The 21,681-nt window shown below is 35.1% G+C and overlaps 1 protein-coding gene across 1 annotated transcript in view; it reads right to left on the bottom strand.

Annotated features, from left to right (window-relative positions):
• The window catches only part of LOC145678885 (uncharacterized), a 55,091-nt gene extending 37,413 nt beyond the window's left edge, over nucleotides 1–17,678 (bottom strand). Inside the window, exons 1-2 of the mRNA XM_081749461.1 lie at nucleotides 17,544–17,678; nucleotides 4,926–5,044 (exon numbers count right to left, since the gene is read on the bottom strand). Coding sequence (XP_081605587.1) covers nucleotides 4,926–5,044; nucleotides 17,544–17,546 — 122 coding nt within the window. The 5' untranslated portion in view covers nucleotides 17,547–17,678. The remainder of the gene's footprint in view (nucleotides 1–4,925; nucleotides 5,045–17,543) is intronic.
• Between the last annotated feature and the right edge of the window lie 4,003 nt (nucleotides 17,679–21,681).

Raw genomic sequence — 21,681 nt, forward strand, 5'->3', positions numbered from 1 at the left:
GTAAATGTATATTTTGTATAATACCTTGCCCAAGTAAGATCCTGAAAACCCCCTTGTGTACCCCAGTGGTGGTATGACAATATTGGAAGCTAGGGTAAAATAAGATGGGGGCTGCTGGATGTTTATGTTTATAGCAAGTTACCTACTTCTGACTCAATATTTTTGATCTTTATTACGTGGGTTTTGCTCTTATGGTGCACAACAAATTTACGGATGTTTTAAGGGAATACTTAATTAGTTATACATGACATAATATGGAGCATGTTAAATTTTCTATTGAATCTACATTTGACAATTGCCCAGTTGAAAGCTGAAGCCCAATCAATTAAAATATCGTGAAGGAATATAACATTTACGCAATATTAGGGTGAAAAAACATTCTGTATTGGAAAATCCAGTATTTACAAGAACAAATATTAGCACGCTTCTGTACAGTGACCGGCAAAAGTAATTGCCCACTCCTAGATTTTGTCCTGCAAATAATTTCGGGATAAACTGATCAATTTAAATACTATTTTCAGTAACCAACACAGGACGTTAAAAAAAAGTCAAATTGATCTATCAGTTTCAGTAAGTACCTAACATCATGAAAGATGTAGATATGTGCTTTTGCTGATAAATCTACGGAAATGTCATGCGGTAGTTAATCCGCATTGACAATCTGGCTAACCTAATATCACATTACAATTTCCTTACCTACATATGGTAGAAAATAAATGCAACTAAATAGCCGTCATTAGTAAAGAACTCACCTATAAGCATTCTATAATACTGTGGCAAAAAAAAAAAAAAAAAAAAAAAAAAAAAAAAAAAAAAAAAAAAAAACCGTCGTTTTCATCAGTGTGATTGAAATATGAGTACTCTTCCAAAATGCAAATTTTATCACATGATCATATTTTTTTCCTTTCAGTTCAAGTATGATTTACACTCAAATTCTGATATTTGATTTTCCTAAATTTTCGTGATTGAGTAAATTAATTTTTCCTGATCAGTCCCGCAGCCATCTCCCGCTCTATTTTTTAATACAGTATAAGCTTATTTTCATATGTAAATATCGTGAATCAAACTTCCAGTATTTGGAATACAATAAAACACTAGCCTATCTTTCTGATTATTTATAATACATATCTAACTTATCATCTTCAGTAGCAACTGAATTTTGATTTAATTTTATCATAATATTGTGAGCGGCGATGATATTTAGTAAGAAACGAGCAAAAACAGCTAATTCTCACCGCAAGAAATAGCAGAATTTTCTTCTACATGTAAGAAGCGCTTTCAGAAGAACCTTCTTCCATCATCAGTAGGGGCACGAGTTTTTCGCACTAAGAATTTGCAAATTTCGCGTTTCGTTTTTCATATTTCGCGTTTTGTAGCATTTTCCGTATAAAGTTTCACATTTTGTAGCTCTTGTGTAAAAGATATTCCCTGACATTTTAAAAACTGTTCCATTTATTCACAGATCACTACAGAAATAAACTATTAATTACCTAAAAATAAAATATACTGAATATTTCACTTGACAGTGTAAATTTGAGTTATAGAAAATTATATTTGATCAAACTGAAGGAAAATCGGTAACTAAACTTACTATGAATAGGAAGGTTTTGCTGTATTCTGAAAACATACGGGCATAAGTTAAAATTAAGCATTAAACAAGCATGCTACATGTTTTTACGTTTTCCTCCTTCATTGTTGAAGTTTATCACTTATCACCAGTCCATACCATTGGCTAGCTAATTAAAACGGCTCCTTCCCATCTTAGGGGCACGAGTTTTTCGCACTAAGAATTTGCAAATTTCGCGTTTCGTTTTTCATATTTCGCGTTTTGTAGCATTTTCCGTATAAAGTTTCACATTTTGTAGCTCTTGTGTAAAAGATATTCCCTGACATTTTAAAAACTGTTCCATTTATTCACAGATCACTACAGAAATAAACTATTAATTACCTAAAAATAAAATATACTGAATATTTCACTTGACAGTAAATTTGAGTTATAGAAACGTATTTTCAAAATTTCGCGTTATCTCGCGTATTGTTAGAAATTTCGCGCAAAATTGCCAATTTTCGCTTTTTATCGCACAATGGAAACCAATGAAAATACATACAGAATATCATAAAACGTCAAGAAACTGAAAATTACTTAATTTCGACACATTTCGTTTTATCGCGCATTGCGAAAAACTCGTGCCTCTCATCATCAGCTTAGTTAAAATTCAAAAAGGATTTAAAAACATGAAGAATAATATGGAAAGGTAAAAAATGGTTAAAAAGATTCTGTCAAAAATTAAACACATGCGAATAGGCGCTCACTGTCACTGTTCTCTGTTTTCTTTTCTTGCTTTCCAAGTGGCGAAAGTATGTAGTATCCAAATCATATTTATTTCTACCCTATCTAAATTAAATATGTTTCTCTTTATGGATGTAATATTATTCTTTGACTTTTCGTTCCGTTGCTGTTTTTCCTTTCTCAATTAAACACGAATCTGCGGTGTTATGGTTATAATCTCTAAGATGCGTTGCCAGACCAGACAACTGTTGCAGGCTCCGATATTTCGATGTACGAATGTGCTTAGTTATTCTAGTGCAAATATTCCTTTTTGTTTGACCTTTATATATTATATTTAATTTTTGACAGAAGATTTGTGTTTTATACTTCTTGATCTTTCTAACCATTTTTTTTCTTGTTTGCCTTTGCACATTCCCCTTCATGTTTTAAAATCCTTTTTGAATTTCAAGTAGGCTGATGATGGAAGAAGGTTCTTCCGAAAGCGCTCCTTAAATGTAGAAGAAAACTGGTATTTCTTGCGTTTTTTTTTTGCTTGTTTCTTATTGTTTGATTTAATTTGTTCATCTTCCTTCACAGCTTGAAGTTTAAACACTTCTCGGCGCTCCTCAAGTTCCTTTATTTTTCAAGATAATTTTCTTTTCTTCATTTTTTTTTTTTTTTTTTTTTTTTTTTGTATTTTGTGTTTATTTTGGGCAGCTCTAATGTTAGTTAACATCACCCAAGTAATATAAAGGTCACCAAGAAAGCTGTGTGGCTTTTCGTGGAAGTATGTGTTCAATTGGCCCTCACACCGTAAGTTGAATGCGAATGGAGATAAGGCAAAGGTCAGTTGTTGATGTGGATATATCCAACATACTACACGGTTGTGGCAGTTCAGTTACACCGTGAACTTGCGTAAGGACAGAGTGAAGATAGAACCTCCACAGAGCATTGTACGGGCATGTAACATGTACGACTAAAACTGGAGTCAAACGCCGTTGCAGCGGGGTGGAATATATGCCAGGCGTTTTGTGAGGGTGTCGTGACTACGCGCATAGTGCAGCTATGGTTTAACAAGTTTAAGGACGGTGACAAAACACTCGAAGATGTACCACGTGCCGGAAGATAAACACATATACAAAATGAAGATCTTCAGGCAGCAATTGAGCCGAACAGTGGCCAGACATATCAGGAACTGGGACTACAATTCAGTGTGATTGTAGAAACCATTCGGCAGCACCTCCATCAACTTGGGAAGCCCTACAAGTTGGGTTGATGGATCCCACATGATTTGACTCCGGGCCAGAAGGCAACGCGAGTAAACGCCTGTTTCTTTGCTGTTTTGTCTGAGGAATGAGCCATTTCTGGACAGGGTGTTGTTGTCATGTGATGAGAAGTGGATCCTGTACGAAGCTCTACGGCGCCGTCATCATTGGTTATCATTCCATGAACCGGTTCCAAAACAGCCGAAATCAGCGCTGCACAAGAAGAAGATCCTTCTGTGTATTTGCTGGACTCTTCGCGGCATCGTGAACTACTACCAGCTGGTCAGAGCATCAATGCAACTGTGTACTGTCAGCAGTTGGGCCATGTTCAAGAAAAACTCAAAACTCTGGAGTCAGCACTTCTGAATCACAAAGGGGTCTTCCTGTTACAGGACATCCCCACGTGGCTAGGATGACCAAGAACACCATTCTACGCCTTGGATGGGAAACACTATTGCGTTCGCCATACTTCCCAGACATGGCACATTCCGATTATCAACTGTTACATTCCTTGGACAATCATCTTAGAGGATGCCAGTTCAAATCCCTAGTAGAGATACAAAATGTACTTGATACCTTCTTTGCTTCACGACCCACCACGTTCCATCAAATGGAATCAGTGACCTTCCAGAACGTTGGCAGAAGGTCGTGATGTGGACTATTTTCGATCTTAAACGTACGTCTTATGTGACATATTGATGCTCGAAGGTGGTGGGTGAAAAAGCGGCAGAACTTTGTTGGATATATTTATATAGTAACCATCTAAACATCTTCAAAAAATATGATTGCATTTTCCGTTGCCCTGAGCAAATAATCTACATTCATTTAAATTTTCTACAAGTACCCTTTTAAAAATCATTACCCTGACCTATTTCCTGCCTAATCAAAACTTTAGGAAAGAATGAGCTGAAAGTGAACTGAATCACTTATTTGTACTGAAACAGAGAACATAAATATTAAATATACAAGCCACATTATCGTTTCATACTCAGTGTTCACTGTAAATACTGATTATAATAAACATTGCAATTACTAGGGAACATTCTTAAGAAATCTATGGAACTCTTCTGTGAAATATAACAATTTCGCTGACTCTCGGCATATTTTGAAGTATTTCCCGAACTTTGCTAACTTTGAGGGTCATGTCAAAGAATCATCCATTTCATTTAAATATGATTCTTCACCATCTATGAATTGGATACAATTTTGTTATATGAAGGTTCAACAGCTTAAGTTTTTAATAACATTTTTATTGTTATGATACTAATGAAAACGCTGGTGCTTTGTTGAACAATTTATTCCTATCTACTGTATAATAAGATGCTTATAGATGAGTTCTTTAATAATTTTGAATTTGTATTCAATATTATCTTAGAGGTAGTAGTCAATACCTTGATGCATCTCCTTCTCCTTCACCATTTGCTTCATCCTTCTGTTTCTGAAGCCTCCCCCACGCACAGCTCCAGATACTGTCTTCGTGAGCGTTTTCTTTTTTAAACAGCAACGAATACTGGATAGTAAAAGAGAAAAAAGTGTTAATAATACGTACACCTTAAAAACTTAAATATGTCACTTTAATCGAATAAAATTTGGACGAAAGTACAGTGGACCCAAGGTTCACGAACGACATTTCGCAATACGAGCTCTCACACACGCCAGTACTCTCAATCACACACACATATGCAATAGTGATTTTCCGCGTTTGCTGTACACATTACTTGTCAGAGTGCTGTGTTTAAAAACCTTTCTTTTCGCACTTTGGTCTTATCTTAGTCCTAATTCTGGTTCCCAAGACGAGAAAAGTGAAACTAATAGCACTAGTAAGAAGCCCAAGCGTATTATTGTAAAAAATGAAACATTGACAAAACATGAGAATGGCGTTCGTGATTCCGACATCGGTCAGTAATGCAATATGGAGAAATCGATAATCTGTCCGATTCTAACAGATTAAGTTCGTGACCCGTGAGCCTATTGTATAGCCAGTTGTGAGTATGTTGAAAAGTTGTATCGTCAGTGCTATATCTGAGGTAACAAAGGTTTTAAGGTCACTTTTGTGTTTACCATCCTAAGGAAACTTACTTCGTGGACAAGCCTCGTACAATAGTAACTGAGAGGCGACCATATTAAAAGCAATAATTAAAGACACTGGTTCCATGGATGAGAGGCAAATGTTTATTGTGGGACTTCGCATGCGCTGATACATACGCTCATTCAAGTCTCTCTCTGTCAGTAATGAACGCTGGAGCTGTTCATAATCGCAGCTTTGCCTATCTTCAATATCGCTATCTCTACATCGATGGCAAGCGTTATAGTCTGTACGACCTTGAACCAAACACGCGAGAGGCAGCGGTCCCCAGAGAGAGAAGAGAAACACCACCAGAACCCTCAATCCCCGCGGCGAAGGCAGACCTAAATAATGGATAAAAAGAGGAAAAGAAATATTCAACCTCCATCTCGAATGCAACGGCAGAGAGCGAAAACGCATTTGCACCCTCTCCAGCTCTAAGGTCATCCACCCGTCAAGCGAGTACACAAAAACTCTATGAACAGAAGGACTATCCCCCTCTCAAAACTCCTCCCCCTTCCCGTACGGAATATCTCGTACGGAAACAATGAAATAACTGTGACAAGGGTCCGGTAGAAGACCAAGAAAGTGTAAGTATAGATAAAGACTCTCTAAAAATATTCTATCAAAATGCTCGTAGCTTACGTGGTCGAAAATGTGATTTCTTTTGTGGTGTATTAACTAACAATTACGATCTAATTGCAATCACTGAGACATGGATTAACGAATCTCATTATGATGCTGAGTTATTTGATGACAGATATACTGTGTTGAGGCAAGACAGAAACTCTGTCAAAACCTGTAAAACAAGGGGTGGGGGTGTTCTTATTGCAGCCCTAAGTAAACATTGCATGTTCTTATTGGACAGGTGTGATGATAATTATGACTGCTTGATTGCCAAAATAAACAGTGAGGGGAAAACAATATATATTTGTGTTGTGTATTTCTCACCGGGATCTAATATTGAATTGTATAATGATTTATTTACTCGACTTGAAATTAATTGTCCTCAAGGTTGTCCTGTTCTCCTGATTGGTGATTTCAATTTATCGGAAATAAACGGTACGGAATTTAATTTTGAAACAAGCTCTTCTAAATGTAAGAATTTATATGAATTTATGTCCTATTATAAATTGCAATCATTAAATAATGTGACGAACGAAAATAATCGTACATTAGATCTGGTTCTCTCTAATATAACGAATATAGAAGTCAGTAGGGAACATTGTCCACTAATTCCAGAAGATGTACACCATCCATCCTTAGTAATAAACGTGTTGCAGCAGGAGAGAGCGAAGATTAAAAAGAAAACTAATATATCAGGATATAATTTTAGGAAAGCTAATTTCTTAGAGTTGTATCTTGAATTCTCATTTATTGACTGGAACTGCCTGAAAAAATATGAAAACGCCAATGACCTAGTTGATAATCTCTATTATATTATTTATAGTGTATTTGACAAGTGCGTGCCACTTAAAAACAACTCAAGAACAGCTTATCCGTGCTGGTTTACACATGAAATTATCAAAAAAATCAAAACTAAAGCAAGGTATCATAAAAAATACAAATGTAATAAAGAAGTAAATTATCTCAATAAATTCAATGAATTGCGTAGGGAAATAAAGAAAGAAATTAAGCTGGCATACAGAGCGTTCATACAAGATTCTGAAAATAACATTAATAACAATGCTAATGAATTGTGGAATTTTATAAAAAATAAGACTAAGCATCTTCTTGGGGGGAAATTAAATTATGAGGGACGCGAACTATATCATAATGATGAAATAGCCAATGCTTTTGCACAGTATTTCTCGTCAGTATATGTGCCAGATACAGGTTTCACTGACATTCCTACGAACAATTTATTAACTTATGTAAGTAACAAACTAGAGTCACTTACCATTGAGGAAATCACTCAATCTGAAGTAGTAATGGCAATCAAAAAATTAAAGCCCAGAACTGCTGTTGGCCCTGATGGAATACCTCCATATATCATAAAGGGTTGTATAGATGCGTTTACATATCCGCTAAGGATTGCATTCAATCTCGCTTTAAAAACATGCGTTTTTCCGGATAAATGGAAATCATCTATAGTTTGCCCAATACCAAAAACCAATGATAAACACGAAATAAATAACTACCGGCCTATATCAATTTTACCTACTTTTGCAAAGATATTTGAACAAATCCTATACCGACAGATAATTGACCACATCCAACCGGTAATCTCACCTTATCAACATGGCTTTATCCCACACAAATCAACAACAAACCTTGCACTTATCACAGACTTTATAGCAAATTCGTTAGATGTAGGATGTCAGGTTGATGTAATATATATAGATTTTGAAAAAGCATTTGACAGAGTCAATCACAAGGTATTATTACATAAGCTAGGCGAATATAATTTCTCTTCTCCCTTGATCAAGTTCTTTTCATCATATTTAAATAATCGTAAACAAACTGTTATCTACAAGGAATACACCGTATAAATCATCTGATTATATTGCATATTCTGGAATTCCCCAGGGCTCTAATCTAGGTCCGTTATTGTTCCTTTTATTCATTAACGATCTCCCTGATCATATATTATTAAGTAACAAATTGCTTTTTGCTGATGACCTCAAAATATACGGTAGGATAAAGACCATCCATGACTGTCTCGATTTACAACGTGACATGGAAAATATTGCTAATTGGTGTTCTCTTAACAAACTTAATGTAAACATAAACAAATATAACATTTTATCGTTTACCAGAAACAAAAGTCAAATAGAGTTTGATTACTCAATGAATCAGATCTTACTAAATAGATTAAATTCAGTCAAAGATCTTGGAGTTATATTTGATACGAAACTGACATTTAATAACCATGTAGAGAACATAGTTAACGAATCTCTCAAGATGTTAGGGTTCATAATTAGAACTGGAAAGGAATTTAACAATAGTACTACACTAACAAAAATGTATTATGCCTATGTCCGATCAAAACTGGAATATGCTGCTGTGATTTGGAACCCATCACAACAGCATTACAGACACCAAGTGGAAAAGGTCCAATCTAAATTTATCAAATACTTGATGTACAAGACAACTGGAATCTATCCATATTATGAAAATTATCTAATATTAATAGACAACTTCTGTATCCCTACTCTTGAGCAAAGGAGAAATGTGACAGATTTGATTTTTCTCCATAAAATAGTACAAAACGAATTTAATTGTACGGATCTCATATCAACATTAAATTTTCATGTCCCGACACTTAAAACTCGTGCTAATAACTCTGGTCTGTTTTATTGCAAAAAAGCAAGGACCAACGTATTATTGAAATCACCAATTTGGAGAATGTGTTCTACTTACAACAAAATATGTATCAAACACAAAGAAATTGATATCTGCAATATGAACTCTATGTTTAAGAAAACTATTGTAAATGTATTATGTAATACATCAACACTATAATTGGGCTTATGCCTGTTGTGTTGATGGCAAATAAATAAATAAATAAATAGAAGCTGAAAAGCAAAGAAAATACGACCACCTTCTCGAAAAGTTTGTTTTCACTCCAATCGCTATTGAAACCAGTGGTCTGCTAGAAGTGCAAGAAATCTTGAATTCATTAGGGAGGTAGGATGACGCATTTCTTGTGTTTCCGGCGAAGTTCGCTCCACATCTTATCTAATACAGCGTATATCAGTTTCTATCCAACGTGGTAACGTCTCGTCGGTCCTTGGCACTTTACCACCTGACTAGGAACTGGATGAGGTGTTTATACTCTGAGAAGAATTATTATATATATAATAGTTCCTGGACAATAGTTTTTCTTTTGACGTTATAATTACATATTTAAATTAAAAAATTCAATGGTGTTCATATTTAACGTCAAATAACAATTAAATATATTTAAGTTCTATTCCAAACAATGATTCAACAATGTATACTGGAATCTTAACAATGTTCTCGATTACCGGCATTTGCAGCAATAATAGAATGTATATGTTGTTATGTATAAATTTCATATATATATATAAATGAATATGCTAACTAACGGCTGAGGAAGATATAAGATTTGCTGTCATCTGTCTTTTCTAAATTAAAGACATATTGCAGAATTCCGCATAAATTATTAATTTGAACAATATTAAAGAAAACAGTAAATAAATACAAGGATAATTATTAAAGTAATCAGAAACCAAAATTAATTCTTCGGAATACACTATACAAATTATTTTATAAAAGAAATTAAAAACTACAACTGAGAGATGCAAAGGTTAAAGTCCGGCGATTTGATAAAAATGTGCTGAAAACATTCTCAGAGAGAAAAGAAATGTTCATTTAAAGTAACAAACAAGGAGGTGCAAGGGAAGTCACTTTTCTTATGAATATGTGGCAATAATTTTAGCTTTCATAAATTGATAGAAAGACTTTTGGTGCACATTACCGTAACGGAATATACAAATGAATATAATATATGCCTATCCCTATTCTATGTTACAGAGAATTACCCACCTCCTTGTTATCGTACAAAATTGCCTACTTCCTTCTTTCTAGAAACCGAAATATAAGCGAGTGTTAATGTACAAAGTGTATCCCACGAAACGCGGATAAGGCTTTACGGATTCCCTTGTGCGACATTTTATCTTTTCCTCTTTTTAAGCTCAATATCTCACGATCATGCACCGAACTAGTGAAATGGATGACAATGGTGCCATGACGCAAGTGGGAGGAAACGGGAGAACTCCGAGAAAACCCATGTACACAATAGTTGTCCACTACAAAGCCAACTTGGAGGGAGCTGGGATCGAACCAAGAACCCGTGTCAGATGTGAGACACCGTGGTCCTACAAGGGAATTCCATAGCTTCATATGTACAATAGAACATGATTGCTTAAACAGTATTATACGTACAAAATTTAATAAATCTCAATTTTGCCAAATAAAGCTAAATTTTGTCCAATAAAGCTCACCGAACTTTTTATTTTAACTGTGTTTTTCACAACTCTACTGCCGAATACCCTGGGATCTTCCATAAAGAAAGCATCGTGCAGAGTATGCAAACTGCAAGCCAGTGTGGGTCTATTCCGTAAAATGAGGGCATTGTGTAGGTAGCAGAAAGAGGACTGTATTATGACGGGAATTAATGGATATTGTATAGAAGTATTGTAATAAAATTAAATCAAGATTACAAACTCTGGAAATCAGGAAATGAAATTAAAAGCAAGGGAAGTTTAAGAAAATATTTACCTAGTATAGTAGCTAGCGCGTGCGTTCGTTTGCAAATGGTCTCCCGAGTTCGATTCGCAATGGGAGATTTTTTTTTTTAAAATACGATCGTTAGAATTCTACCTTACACTGTAAATCAACGTCTCATATAGCCTCGGTGCTGAAAAGGGATCTTAAGAGTCTTCATCCCGGCGAAATTAAAATACCGCTAATTTTACAGTAATTATGTGATATCTTCAAATAGATAAAAGATAATCGAAATGTGGAACAAGAGCGCCCTAGACAATATTATTTATCATGAGAAACCTTTATCACGACTCACTTATCTGCTTTCGATTTCGAGCCATTTCGAAAATCGGCATTTATTTTCGCGTTTCTAAACTACTGAAAACGGAAAGCCACTAGGGGACTTGTGATAACGGTACCTCACGCAAAATAATATCGTCTAGGGCGCTCTTGTTCCATATTTCAATTATCTTTTATCTATTTGAAGATATCACATAATTACTGTAAAATTAGCGGTATTTTAATTTCGCCGGGATGAAGACTCTTAAAGAAAATACATCTTTAAGCATTGTATTACTGAAACTCCATGTAAAATAACAATTGTAACGTTATAATTATAATTGGGAGGATTAATTGTTTAGCATGGTACTGTAGAGGTTTTTTTTTAATTATCTGCCACATTATATGCAAAATGGAGCGGTAATTGTAGGTAACAAACGTCAATATGAAGTAAATATATGGGAACAAAAAACGAACTTTAAATAAGAACTATCAGCGCATCATTCACATACGAGCATGAATCTCCTTATTAATCCTAACAACATCTTTACATATCCCTTTACAGTCACCAGTGAAGGACGTTTTGATAAAACTCGTCAAGGAGTATGACAAGGGGGATTTTTTCCCCCATTATTTTTTGAATATCTCGCACCACTTGCACGATTTGAGCCTACTTCCGGTTGAAGTTTCTAATTCATGTATCATCCGTGTTTTTTTTTTCTTCCTGCATGCAGTATGTAATAAGCAAATACATTACATACACAAATAGTTATAATGTCAGTGATATATAGTGTTCATTGGGCAAAACACTCCAAATAATAAAGATTCATCTTATCCTTCATTTTCATTATCATTTGTCCATGAAACAAACGCCTTAGATATATACTAACCCCGTATACAAATGTGTAATTTTGGCATGTATACCTCGTAGGATATGATGTTTTACTTTTTAAAATTTCAATACTTCTAGTGTATCCCTAAAAAGTGTAATAAAGAAATAACGGTCATTTTTTTTTAAAGAAAATATTCAATCAGAACTGAACAATCTACACAAAATGTGCAATCAATCACTGAAAACGGCATCTTTCTCGAGCTTGTGGTTTCAGAGATATTACTGTCAAACGAATTGGTCTCAGACATATAAACCTGGCATTTTAATATATACACTAGCTGAACCTGAACTCTCTACACAGCGCATCATTCACATATGAGCATAAATCTCCTTCTCATTCATCACAACATATGTACATGTCCCTTTACAGACACAGGTGAAAGACGTCTTGATTAAAAAAAAAAAAAAAAAAAAAAAAATCATAAAGGGGAGATTTTTTCGATTATTTTTTCTCAATATCTCGCACCGTTTGCAAGATTTGAGTCTACTTCCGGTTGGAGTTTCTAATTCATGCATGACCAATGTTTTCTTTCTTCTTGCATGCAGTATGTAATAAGCAAATACATCACATATACAATTAATTATAATGTCAGTTATATATGGTGTTCATTGGGCAAAACACTCAAAAAATAAAGATTTATCTTAGACTCGGGAAATGCTTATCCTTCCTTTTTCATAATTATTTGGCCATGAAACATACGCCCGAGACATATACAACCCCAACATACAACAATGTGGTGTTGGAATCTAAAACGCGTAGGATATGATGCTTTAGGGTTTTTTTTTTTGTTTTTTTTTAAATTTCAACGCCTCCAATGTACCCTAAAAATGTAATAAAGAAATAATGCCCATGTCTTTTTTAAATATTCAATTAGAACTGGACAATCTACGCAAAATTTGCAATCGATCAGTGAAAACGTCATCTTTCTAGAGCCTGTAATTTCCGAGATCTCATTGTCGAAAGGGTTGGCCACAAACATATAAATTTCCAGAAACACATAGTTTAAAAGAACTCCTAAGATGGCAGCATAGTTCATTTACATTCATTTTGGAGAAGGCTTATTAAAATACAAAGGTTTTGAACACTAATTTCATATCATAAACTTTATGAAAAAGATATATTTAACTAATTTAGACTATTTAAAGTACAAATACTTAAACTGTTTGTCTCTGTTAAACATGAAATCACACATAACCGTAAATGAAAGATTTGAAAACTATAGTTATAGGTTGGAACTCGGGCACTTTTAATTGCTATTGTAGCATTTTAATAGATAGATAAGATTCGTAGTGAAGTAAAGAACCAGTGCGCAACGTAATCTGGCATACTGTAAATTAACAGAGTATATAAGGCAGATTTTTGTAAGTACTGAGAATAGATTTTCATACAAAAAGCAGGATAGATTATTTTTATGAATAGTCGCCACTCCAATAGTAGCCTTTATCGCACCAACACTACGCTACTCGCCTGCCTTTACTCATTTAAGCTCCTATGCTTCCCCAGTTAGTCACGTAGCAAATCCTTTCTTGAAAACATCCTAGAGAAAGTGTAAATTTGGTTTTAGATATATTGGCATTAAGTAGTGCCCCCAACAGGCGTCCTACCCCATTGTGCACTACTCGCTATCATTCATTCAGACTCCTGCATTCTCCGAGGGGGGCGCGGTGGCTCAGTGGTAGAGCGTTCATCTCCGGTGCTTGGAGTCCCTGGTTCGATCCCAGCTCGCGCTATGTAGACTTTGTCGTGGACAAGCACCGTGCTCGTGGGTTTTCTCGGGGTTCTCCCACTTTCTTCATCCCACCATTTTACTCATTTCTCATTATCACCGTCTCCTTTAGCCTAACCGGCATAAGTGTGGGACGTTAAACTTAAATATTTCGTTTATTTTTTTCCTGCATTCTCCGCTGACTCACGAATCAAATTCTCCTGTATTATATGTACAAGCATCCTAGTAAGTCACAGCAGATAAGAGACTTATAGTCATTATAAATGCAGAGTATATGTAATAATGTTGTGCTGTCCCTTTGAGGGCACAGCTTTGTAAAATGTATGGAAGAAATATGAATTTTGGTTTCGAAAGAGGAGTATATGTGAAATCAGAAAATATGGATCTTACTTGTCAAACGTGTAAAACGTGACTTTGCACTTTGTATTACATAAGAACGTACTTTAAATACAGAAGCCATAACAAGCAGTGATGTAAATCGTTTCCCCAGTGATCGAAGTACTATCCGAAAGGTGTCCAAAAGTATCCAACTCGTTCTAGCGAGAAACGTGAAGTCAAGTACTGGCAATAATAATACAAGAAGAGCGTAAGAGAATGCTGGAACTCAGTGATGTGGTATGCAAACATCAGAGAAAATTAAAGCAGAGGGATGGATTATCTGACATTGGAAAGGATAAAACGTTAAGATTTCAAGGAATTTGTGAGATGTATAATAAGGTAGAAATACAAACCGGAAAGTGTACTCCATAATCAAATCATGATGAGATAAAGTGTCACGTGAAGGCAGTGTACAAAGTAATCATAGAAGTGTTACAAAATTGTGACACATAGAGTGCACGTATTTTATGCCATATAAAATTACTTTTCACTAATTCTAGCTTACTTTTTTTTTTATGCGCGTACTTACCGTCACTTACGCGCCTACTCTCTACGGATGCATTTTCTCGCTACTGTTCGTGCCCCCCTGCTGCGCTCCTGCCCTGACTTAGTTAGACAGCATTTGTGCTTTTTAGTAGCCACTTAGCAAAAGTTGGTTTATATTTTTAATAATTTGTGTGGAGTATGTTTAGTACAAGGGGTCTAGAAGCACGTAAAACACACAAAATTTACAGGAGAAATGAATGATGAAAGTACTTAGACGTAACATAATGTAACAAAATCTAACCTAACCTAAGCTAACCTTAACTAACCTAAACTTACCTAATATTAGTAGAAATAAGCGAAATTCTATCATTTTTTGGAAAATTATGTGGGACCCCTACACTAATTTAACATAAACTAACCTAAGCTAGCCTAAACTAACCTAACGTACTCTAAACTAACCGAATGTGAACAGAAATTACCAAAATTTTATTTGAGAAAAGAGCTTATGTACTGCAGTTCTTATACCATATGTACACATACTGTATCTAGCACTCAGCCCTTCTCAAGTCAATTTGCAACTATTAATGCAACTCATCTATTAAGAAACACTTCCTAAGGCAGTAAGAGTATACTTGCACTATAAGAAGTTCAACTTTCATGTACATAACTATGCCCTCCATTAAATGGGATAGCATGGTAATTTGGGGGTTAGTTTAGAGTTGCTCCTCCGTTTTTTATTTTAAAAAAAGGGGAATTTACAGGAGAAAGGTGGTAAGAAATGATGATTTGGAGTTCTTACGTGATGTTTAGGTGCGTAAATTTGGCAGTAAAATTATGTTTAATATGAGAAAGATATGTAGAAGTGGGTACTACTTCCAAGACGCGGCAGATTTCGATGATTCAGTAGTATGGTAATGGTATAGGATCGCGAATCGGTGCGTTGAATGAGATAATTCCGCATTGAGTTTTACGGTATTATGTAAGAATACTGAAGAGAATCTATTAAATTTTAATAAGAACCATGGATTATTGAAATTAAGTGATAACTAAGCTTCTATGACAACAGATTCCAGTCACTGTTCTAGACAAACTGAAGTCTTACCGGGTAATCTAACCTAACAATTTTTATTGTTTTGACGGGTTAACTGCTGTATCGCCGGACCAGTTTTAGGAAATTTACCGGGCCAATTGGAGAGTGTATTTAATTTTGTGAGGAAGAATGAGTGAAAGTCAGGTAAGGGGAATAGTAAAAGTTAAGAAAGTGATTGTATTTGCTGATTGTTTTTGATGTTATAAGCGGCACTGTATGTTGAGGCGGATGGACTATTTCGCAGAGAGGTACACTTGTTTTATTATACGGATCCACAGACTGTAAAATGCACAGAAAAACATGGGTAAGTCTTTAATTTGCCCATTTCATGTCGAGAACAGAACCCAACGAACTCCTGCGGGGTTTCTAACTCGTTACTACTACTTCTACTCCTACTACTACTTATATTATGTATCCGTATAGTAAAACTACATGCCTAAGAACGTAATCTAACGTAACGTAATGTAATCCATCCAAATATAACCAAATACAGCACATTTTGGTACTTTTTTTAATTTTCAAATTGGTCCGACGATACAGCAGTAATGCTGTTTTAACTGCATTTTTGTAGGTTTGAAAGTGGAGGAACACCTCTAAACTCAGACCTTATTTTGGGCTAAACTGCCGGAGAAGGCGGCAACGGATAAGACCCACATGAGTTTCTTTTCAACGTTGTATTAATACTTATATTTTCTTTCTTTAATAATGACCATTCATTTTGGGTATCTTGTAGTTTCTCGCCCAATCTTGCATATATAAGATCTCCAGTGTTATTTTCTTTACAAAATATAGCAGAGCGAGCGAAGGCGTTAGAAGTCCTGCAGAACTCGTTGTTGTCTACCTTTCATCACAATTTAGACATAAACAAGGTACTTAGTTCTAAAGCCATGAAATGAGTTGCGGGCGATTTTCAATGGCATCCTTCACTTTTTTTTTTTTTTATGTTCTCATGTTGATATTTTGTCTTATTCTGTGTATTTTCCCGTTAATTTTGTATTTTAGGGTCGCCATCTGCGAAAGTTAACCTCAATTTTGTATTAGGATCTCTTATTTTCAATCTGAATCATCTTTTTCTATATTTTTATAGGTCATAATGGCAAGTCTTTACTTTGACTCCAACTGTGACTTTAATCGGTTCTTATAGGTTTAGTAACATTGTGGCCCTTGTACTTATAGTATAATTCGTAACTTCGTATAGTAACATTGCGGCCCTTGTACTTATAGTATAATTCTTAACATCGTATAGTAACATTGTGGCCCTTGTACTTATAGTATAATTCTTAACAGAAGTCACAGTTGGAGTCAAAGTAAAAATTTGCCGTCATAATCACTAGGTATACCGATCTACCGGTATTACTTTAAATGCTCTCAGGTTTTAAAACTGTTATGTACCTAGCTGCACAATTTCACCCCAATCAGCGTGTTAACAGTTCAAGAATATTGCAATTTTCAGGTTCAAATATAACAATGCAAAATAAAGGTGGTGTATAATATTCTGAAGTTTCTGGGGGCAAGCTATCCTTCAGACCCATTTGGCATACTTTAGACGGGCAGGCAAAATTTATGGAGAAGTGTCCACCTTCCAGCGAACCTCCTCACGTATCGACATGCCTTAACATATGATGATACATACTTTTAAGATATTGTCATTCTATTGTTACCCACGGAAATATTTAGACCTAAGAGGGAAATACTTAAGCCGGTATACACAGAAGTACACACGTTGTATGTAAGAGTCTACACATATGTTAATTAGAATATTCTGTACTGGGAAGTTCAAAATATAGTTTCACTTGTATAGACTTGTTTAATTTTTGGTTTCAATTAAACACTGTGTTTCGTACAAGGTTTACAGCTTACCATCGTTGTATCTCGATGACAACTCGACGCCTTCCCGTGTTAACAGTACTTTCTTCCTCTTCTTCAACACTGATCAGTGAACACACTTACCACAGAGTACGTTGTAGCAATAGTTTTCTTCTTTCTTCCTTAAAGCTATACTTACTTTAGGACAAGAAACTCGTGAATTTTTACAAATCATTCTATAAGCTTCAATTTATGTATACAGTCCAGTCAATGTAAGGGTAAAGAACATGGCCCTAATGAAAAATAATAATTCAGTGTTAATTAAGAACAATTTTGAGAGTTATGCCATCATATTATAAAAATAATTCGATCACATTTATAAAATCATTATATACATAATACTGTTAAACACTTATAGCACATAGGAAAGTTTGTCTGGTGCAACTATAAACAACAATAAAATTATAAAAAAACATTATTTAACACCAATAAAAGTAATAATGAAATGAAAATGACATGATCAGGAACAAAATTTAGTGTGCTAGTCAAACTTATCCACACCACATTTTGCAACTTTACGGGTAAAATTCAATGCTCAGCATGTTTATAAAGAACACATTTCTCCAAGCGGCAGAATAAATGATAAATTTTATAGCTGTACTCTATGTTTACAAGTGTAAAATTACTACAAATGTTTTACGACGGTTAAAATAAGTGAGTGAATATGAAAATATGACTGTATTAGATTTTACTTTCCGCCGGCGGAATATTTCCGCACAGTGTACACAAGCTGTATTTTATTTTTACAAGAGTAGCGTTACTAGTGTGAAACAATTATAAATGCTATAGGAACTCATATTACCGCAAAACCCCACGTGTTGTCACAATTTTAGCTTACTCGCATACCTACCATTGCCGACGAGCCTACTACCTATTGACGTACCTCTCACTATCGCTCGATCCCACCAGGTAAGTCCTACTCTGACTCCGTTACATAGCATTAGTGCTTTAAACTAACCACTAGCACAAGTTGGTTTGTGTATTTTGCATTACAGTTGTTATGCATATATGCCGGCGTATTTATAAGCAAATCGTGAAAGAATTGTAATTTTTCTACAAGTATTCCTGGTGGCTCCCTTAAATTCATCTATGGTATCTGGGGTATGTTATCTTGTCGACGAGTTCAAATATGTTGGAGGACAATAAGCAAGAAGTTACTGAAAGAATTATAATTTTCAGCAACCATTTCGAGTGGTATGCCTAAAATTGACCTGCAGGCAGAATTTTTAACTTCAAGATTGTGTTTGAAATAGCTAGGAAGTAAATATGTTAAAAGCTCCCTAATCTACGTGGTAAGCAAGGGTGCAGGAAGGCATGAAGACGGCCACTTTTTTAGGCTTATATTTCGGAAATGGTGCGTCGTAGCGAAAAAGTTAATGTATGCAAAATGAAAGTTGACAAAATTTCCTACAAGATTCATATATTCCTTTTTGACTATTCTCAATAGTTTTAGAAACACCTGCCTGCCAAAATTCGGATTTTTACCTCATGTTTTTCTACAAGGTTTGCCTTCTAGCGTCTCAGCCCTTAGTTTTACATCAAAGTCCTCAGAGAAGATGTAGAGCATTATAATTTCTTTAAAATGAGTTAATATTTTATCTTCAAGTGATCGAAAAATGTAGCAATTGAAATTTTAGATTCCGAAAGAAAACTGTACGTTTCTTTTTATATACTTTGTGTATTTGTCAATTCCATATCTAGCATTATAGCGCCTAGAGCCTGTCTATTTCAGCTGTGCCCTCGGAAAATATGTGAAACATACCCCCGCAACCCTGTTACGAAGGAAACCATCCCTTTGCTTAGGGGAAAGAAACGAATGGCCAATTTGTCATTCAGTTATTTAGTCTTGACGAGTGAAGATTGTAGGTTACTTAGAATGGCTAACAAGACAGTGTGCAGCGAAGTCTTTGAAATAATTCACTGTGACAACACTTCCACATCCAACAATTGAAAGATCTCGGCCGGAGCACCTTGTTCAAGGGCATACTAGAAATAGAAAGACCCTAGGGCAAAAGCGGAAATTGTGCCCCTAATTTTCTAGTCTATCACCATCACTACATCATTCACATTTTTTGAATATCTTATTATTTCTACTGCTTTGTTAAATATGATTGTAAACAAACACCATGTGCGTGGGTTTCATCGGGGTTCTCCAGTTTGCTCCTACTTTCTTCATTCCATTATTTCATTCATTTCTCATCATCATCGATTTAGTTTACTCAGAATAACCTTGGGAGGTGAAACAAAGATTTAATTTCATTTTATGATTGTGGAGAGGAAAAGTATATTTTATTATTCAAAATATGTTACTCATCCGCATTTTTTTTAGAAGATCTAAACATTTAAAGATGATGATTCAGGAATGATTATTGAAAAATTTGTAGAAACTTTAACATTATCTCAATTTTCGCCATGATTATCACGTTTTCTATTTACAAATTGCAATGTGAGTTTTCTTCCTTTAACTATAACAAATTTCTGTAACCATTTCTGTCCCAGTAGCCACGATAACCTACATACTAAGTCGCTTTCGCATGTTAGTCATCTGTAAGATAACCTCCCATATCAATATGTTGTTTTTATATCCGTGTTTGTGTCCAGTTTCACTCAGGAGCGTCATTTCAGATTTTGCTTGGGGAGGGGGGAAAGACCCCTTGATATCAGTAAAATTTCGCGTTTTTCACTGATTTACTACTATTCTATTGATAAAATCTATATACATCTCAAAGTCAGGGGAGGCAAATGCCCCTCCCTGTCCCCTCTAAATGACGTCTCTGGTTTCACTAGCACTTGGTGCTAACTTTCGTATTTCGTGATACATAGGTGATGTGATCCACGATTCATATCGGGAAAGGTCAGCCATAACTTTTCCGCAGAGTTGTCCAAATACGTTAAAAGAAACCAATTAAGAGCGAATAATTCTCTTTCGTCGTTTAGTACTAATGTGTTTGGACAAACATGAGGAATAGTTATGGCTGGTGTTTTGTGATGTAAATCGTGAATAAATCACTACGTGGAACTGATACCTGTTGACGGTTTTTGTATAGTGTTGCGGGTGGTGACTACATGTTCTCTTGAGACATTCAATCGATTGAAGAAGAAGAAAAAGAACCTTGTTGCTATTCATTGCAGTTTTTGTTATGGTGATAAATAGGACAACCATAAAGCATAAAAAGCAGTAAAAGTATAATGGAACTTTTCACCTATGGTTGGTACAATATCTGTGATTTTGACCACTTTACATATCCAAATTTGGTAATCTTATAAGCATAATAAAGCATAATTTACAGAAATAAAGCATAAAGCATAATGCTTAATCCTTTTTATTCCAGAATCTGCATATGTGCACATCAAAGAAAAATATGTTAATATATTTTGTGCCAAAGAAAAAGATCAATAAAAGTTATCAATGCCGCAAACAATGGAAATCAACTGCCAATTGCCTTTACGCGCAACAATGGAAAGTTCAAGTTCCTCCTCTTTCTACACCTTCCGCTCAGGATTTTTTTTTTTGTTTGCTCACTTTGTGTTGCAGGCAAAGCTAGTTGTGCTTATTCTAAGATGCCAAAATCAAGAGTTTATGCAATCTCAGAGAGTAAGAGAATTCTCAACTGTCCATTTCAAAGAACAAGACGGTAATCTACTTTGTACTTTTTGTTCTAAATTCATTAAATATTGAGAAGTCTACAATGTAGCTTGATGTTTGTCTTGCAAGCATCGCTTAAGGAAAAACTACACAAAATGATGTAGTATTTATTGATGCAATTTTAGTGAGAAAAATTAATAGTTTCATATAGAGCTCACAGATGACGAGAAGAACCCTAAAACATTGGTAGCGGGGAAAGGTCAAGTCCATTTTCGGTTTTTTGAGGTGTGGTCTATACTTAGATGTCGTCTGTCACTCCGGGTAAAGTTATATGTGTGCTATTCCGTGGTGTCTTTTCAAACCCCCGTGCGAAAAGTGGGCGAGCCCATACCTACGTCACACTACTTCTGCTAGGGTTCTTCTCGTCATCTGTGAGCTGTACATTTTTAATAGAAATGGTTACAAATTCAATTATAATTCAAGGAACAGCATATCAAGGCATAATTTAGGAAAAAGCATAATGTAAGAAAAAATACAGCATAATAT

Source organism: Thermobia domestica, chromosome 2, assembly GCF_964235325.1.
Source record: "Thermobia domestica chromosome 2, izTheDome1.hap1.1, whole genome shotgun sequence".
Classification (NCBI taxonomy): domain Eukaryota; kingdom Metazoa; phylum Arthropoda; class Insecta; order Zygentoma; family Lepismatidae; genus Thermobia; species Thermobia domestica.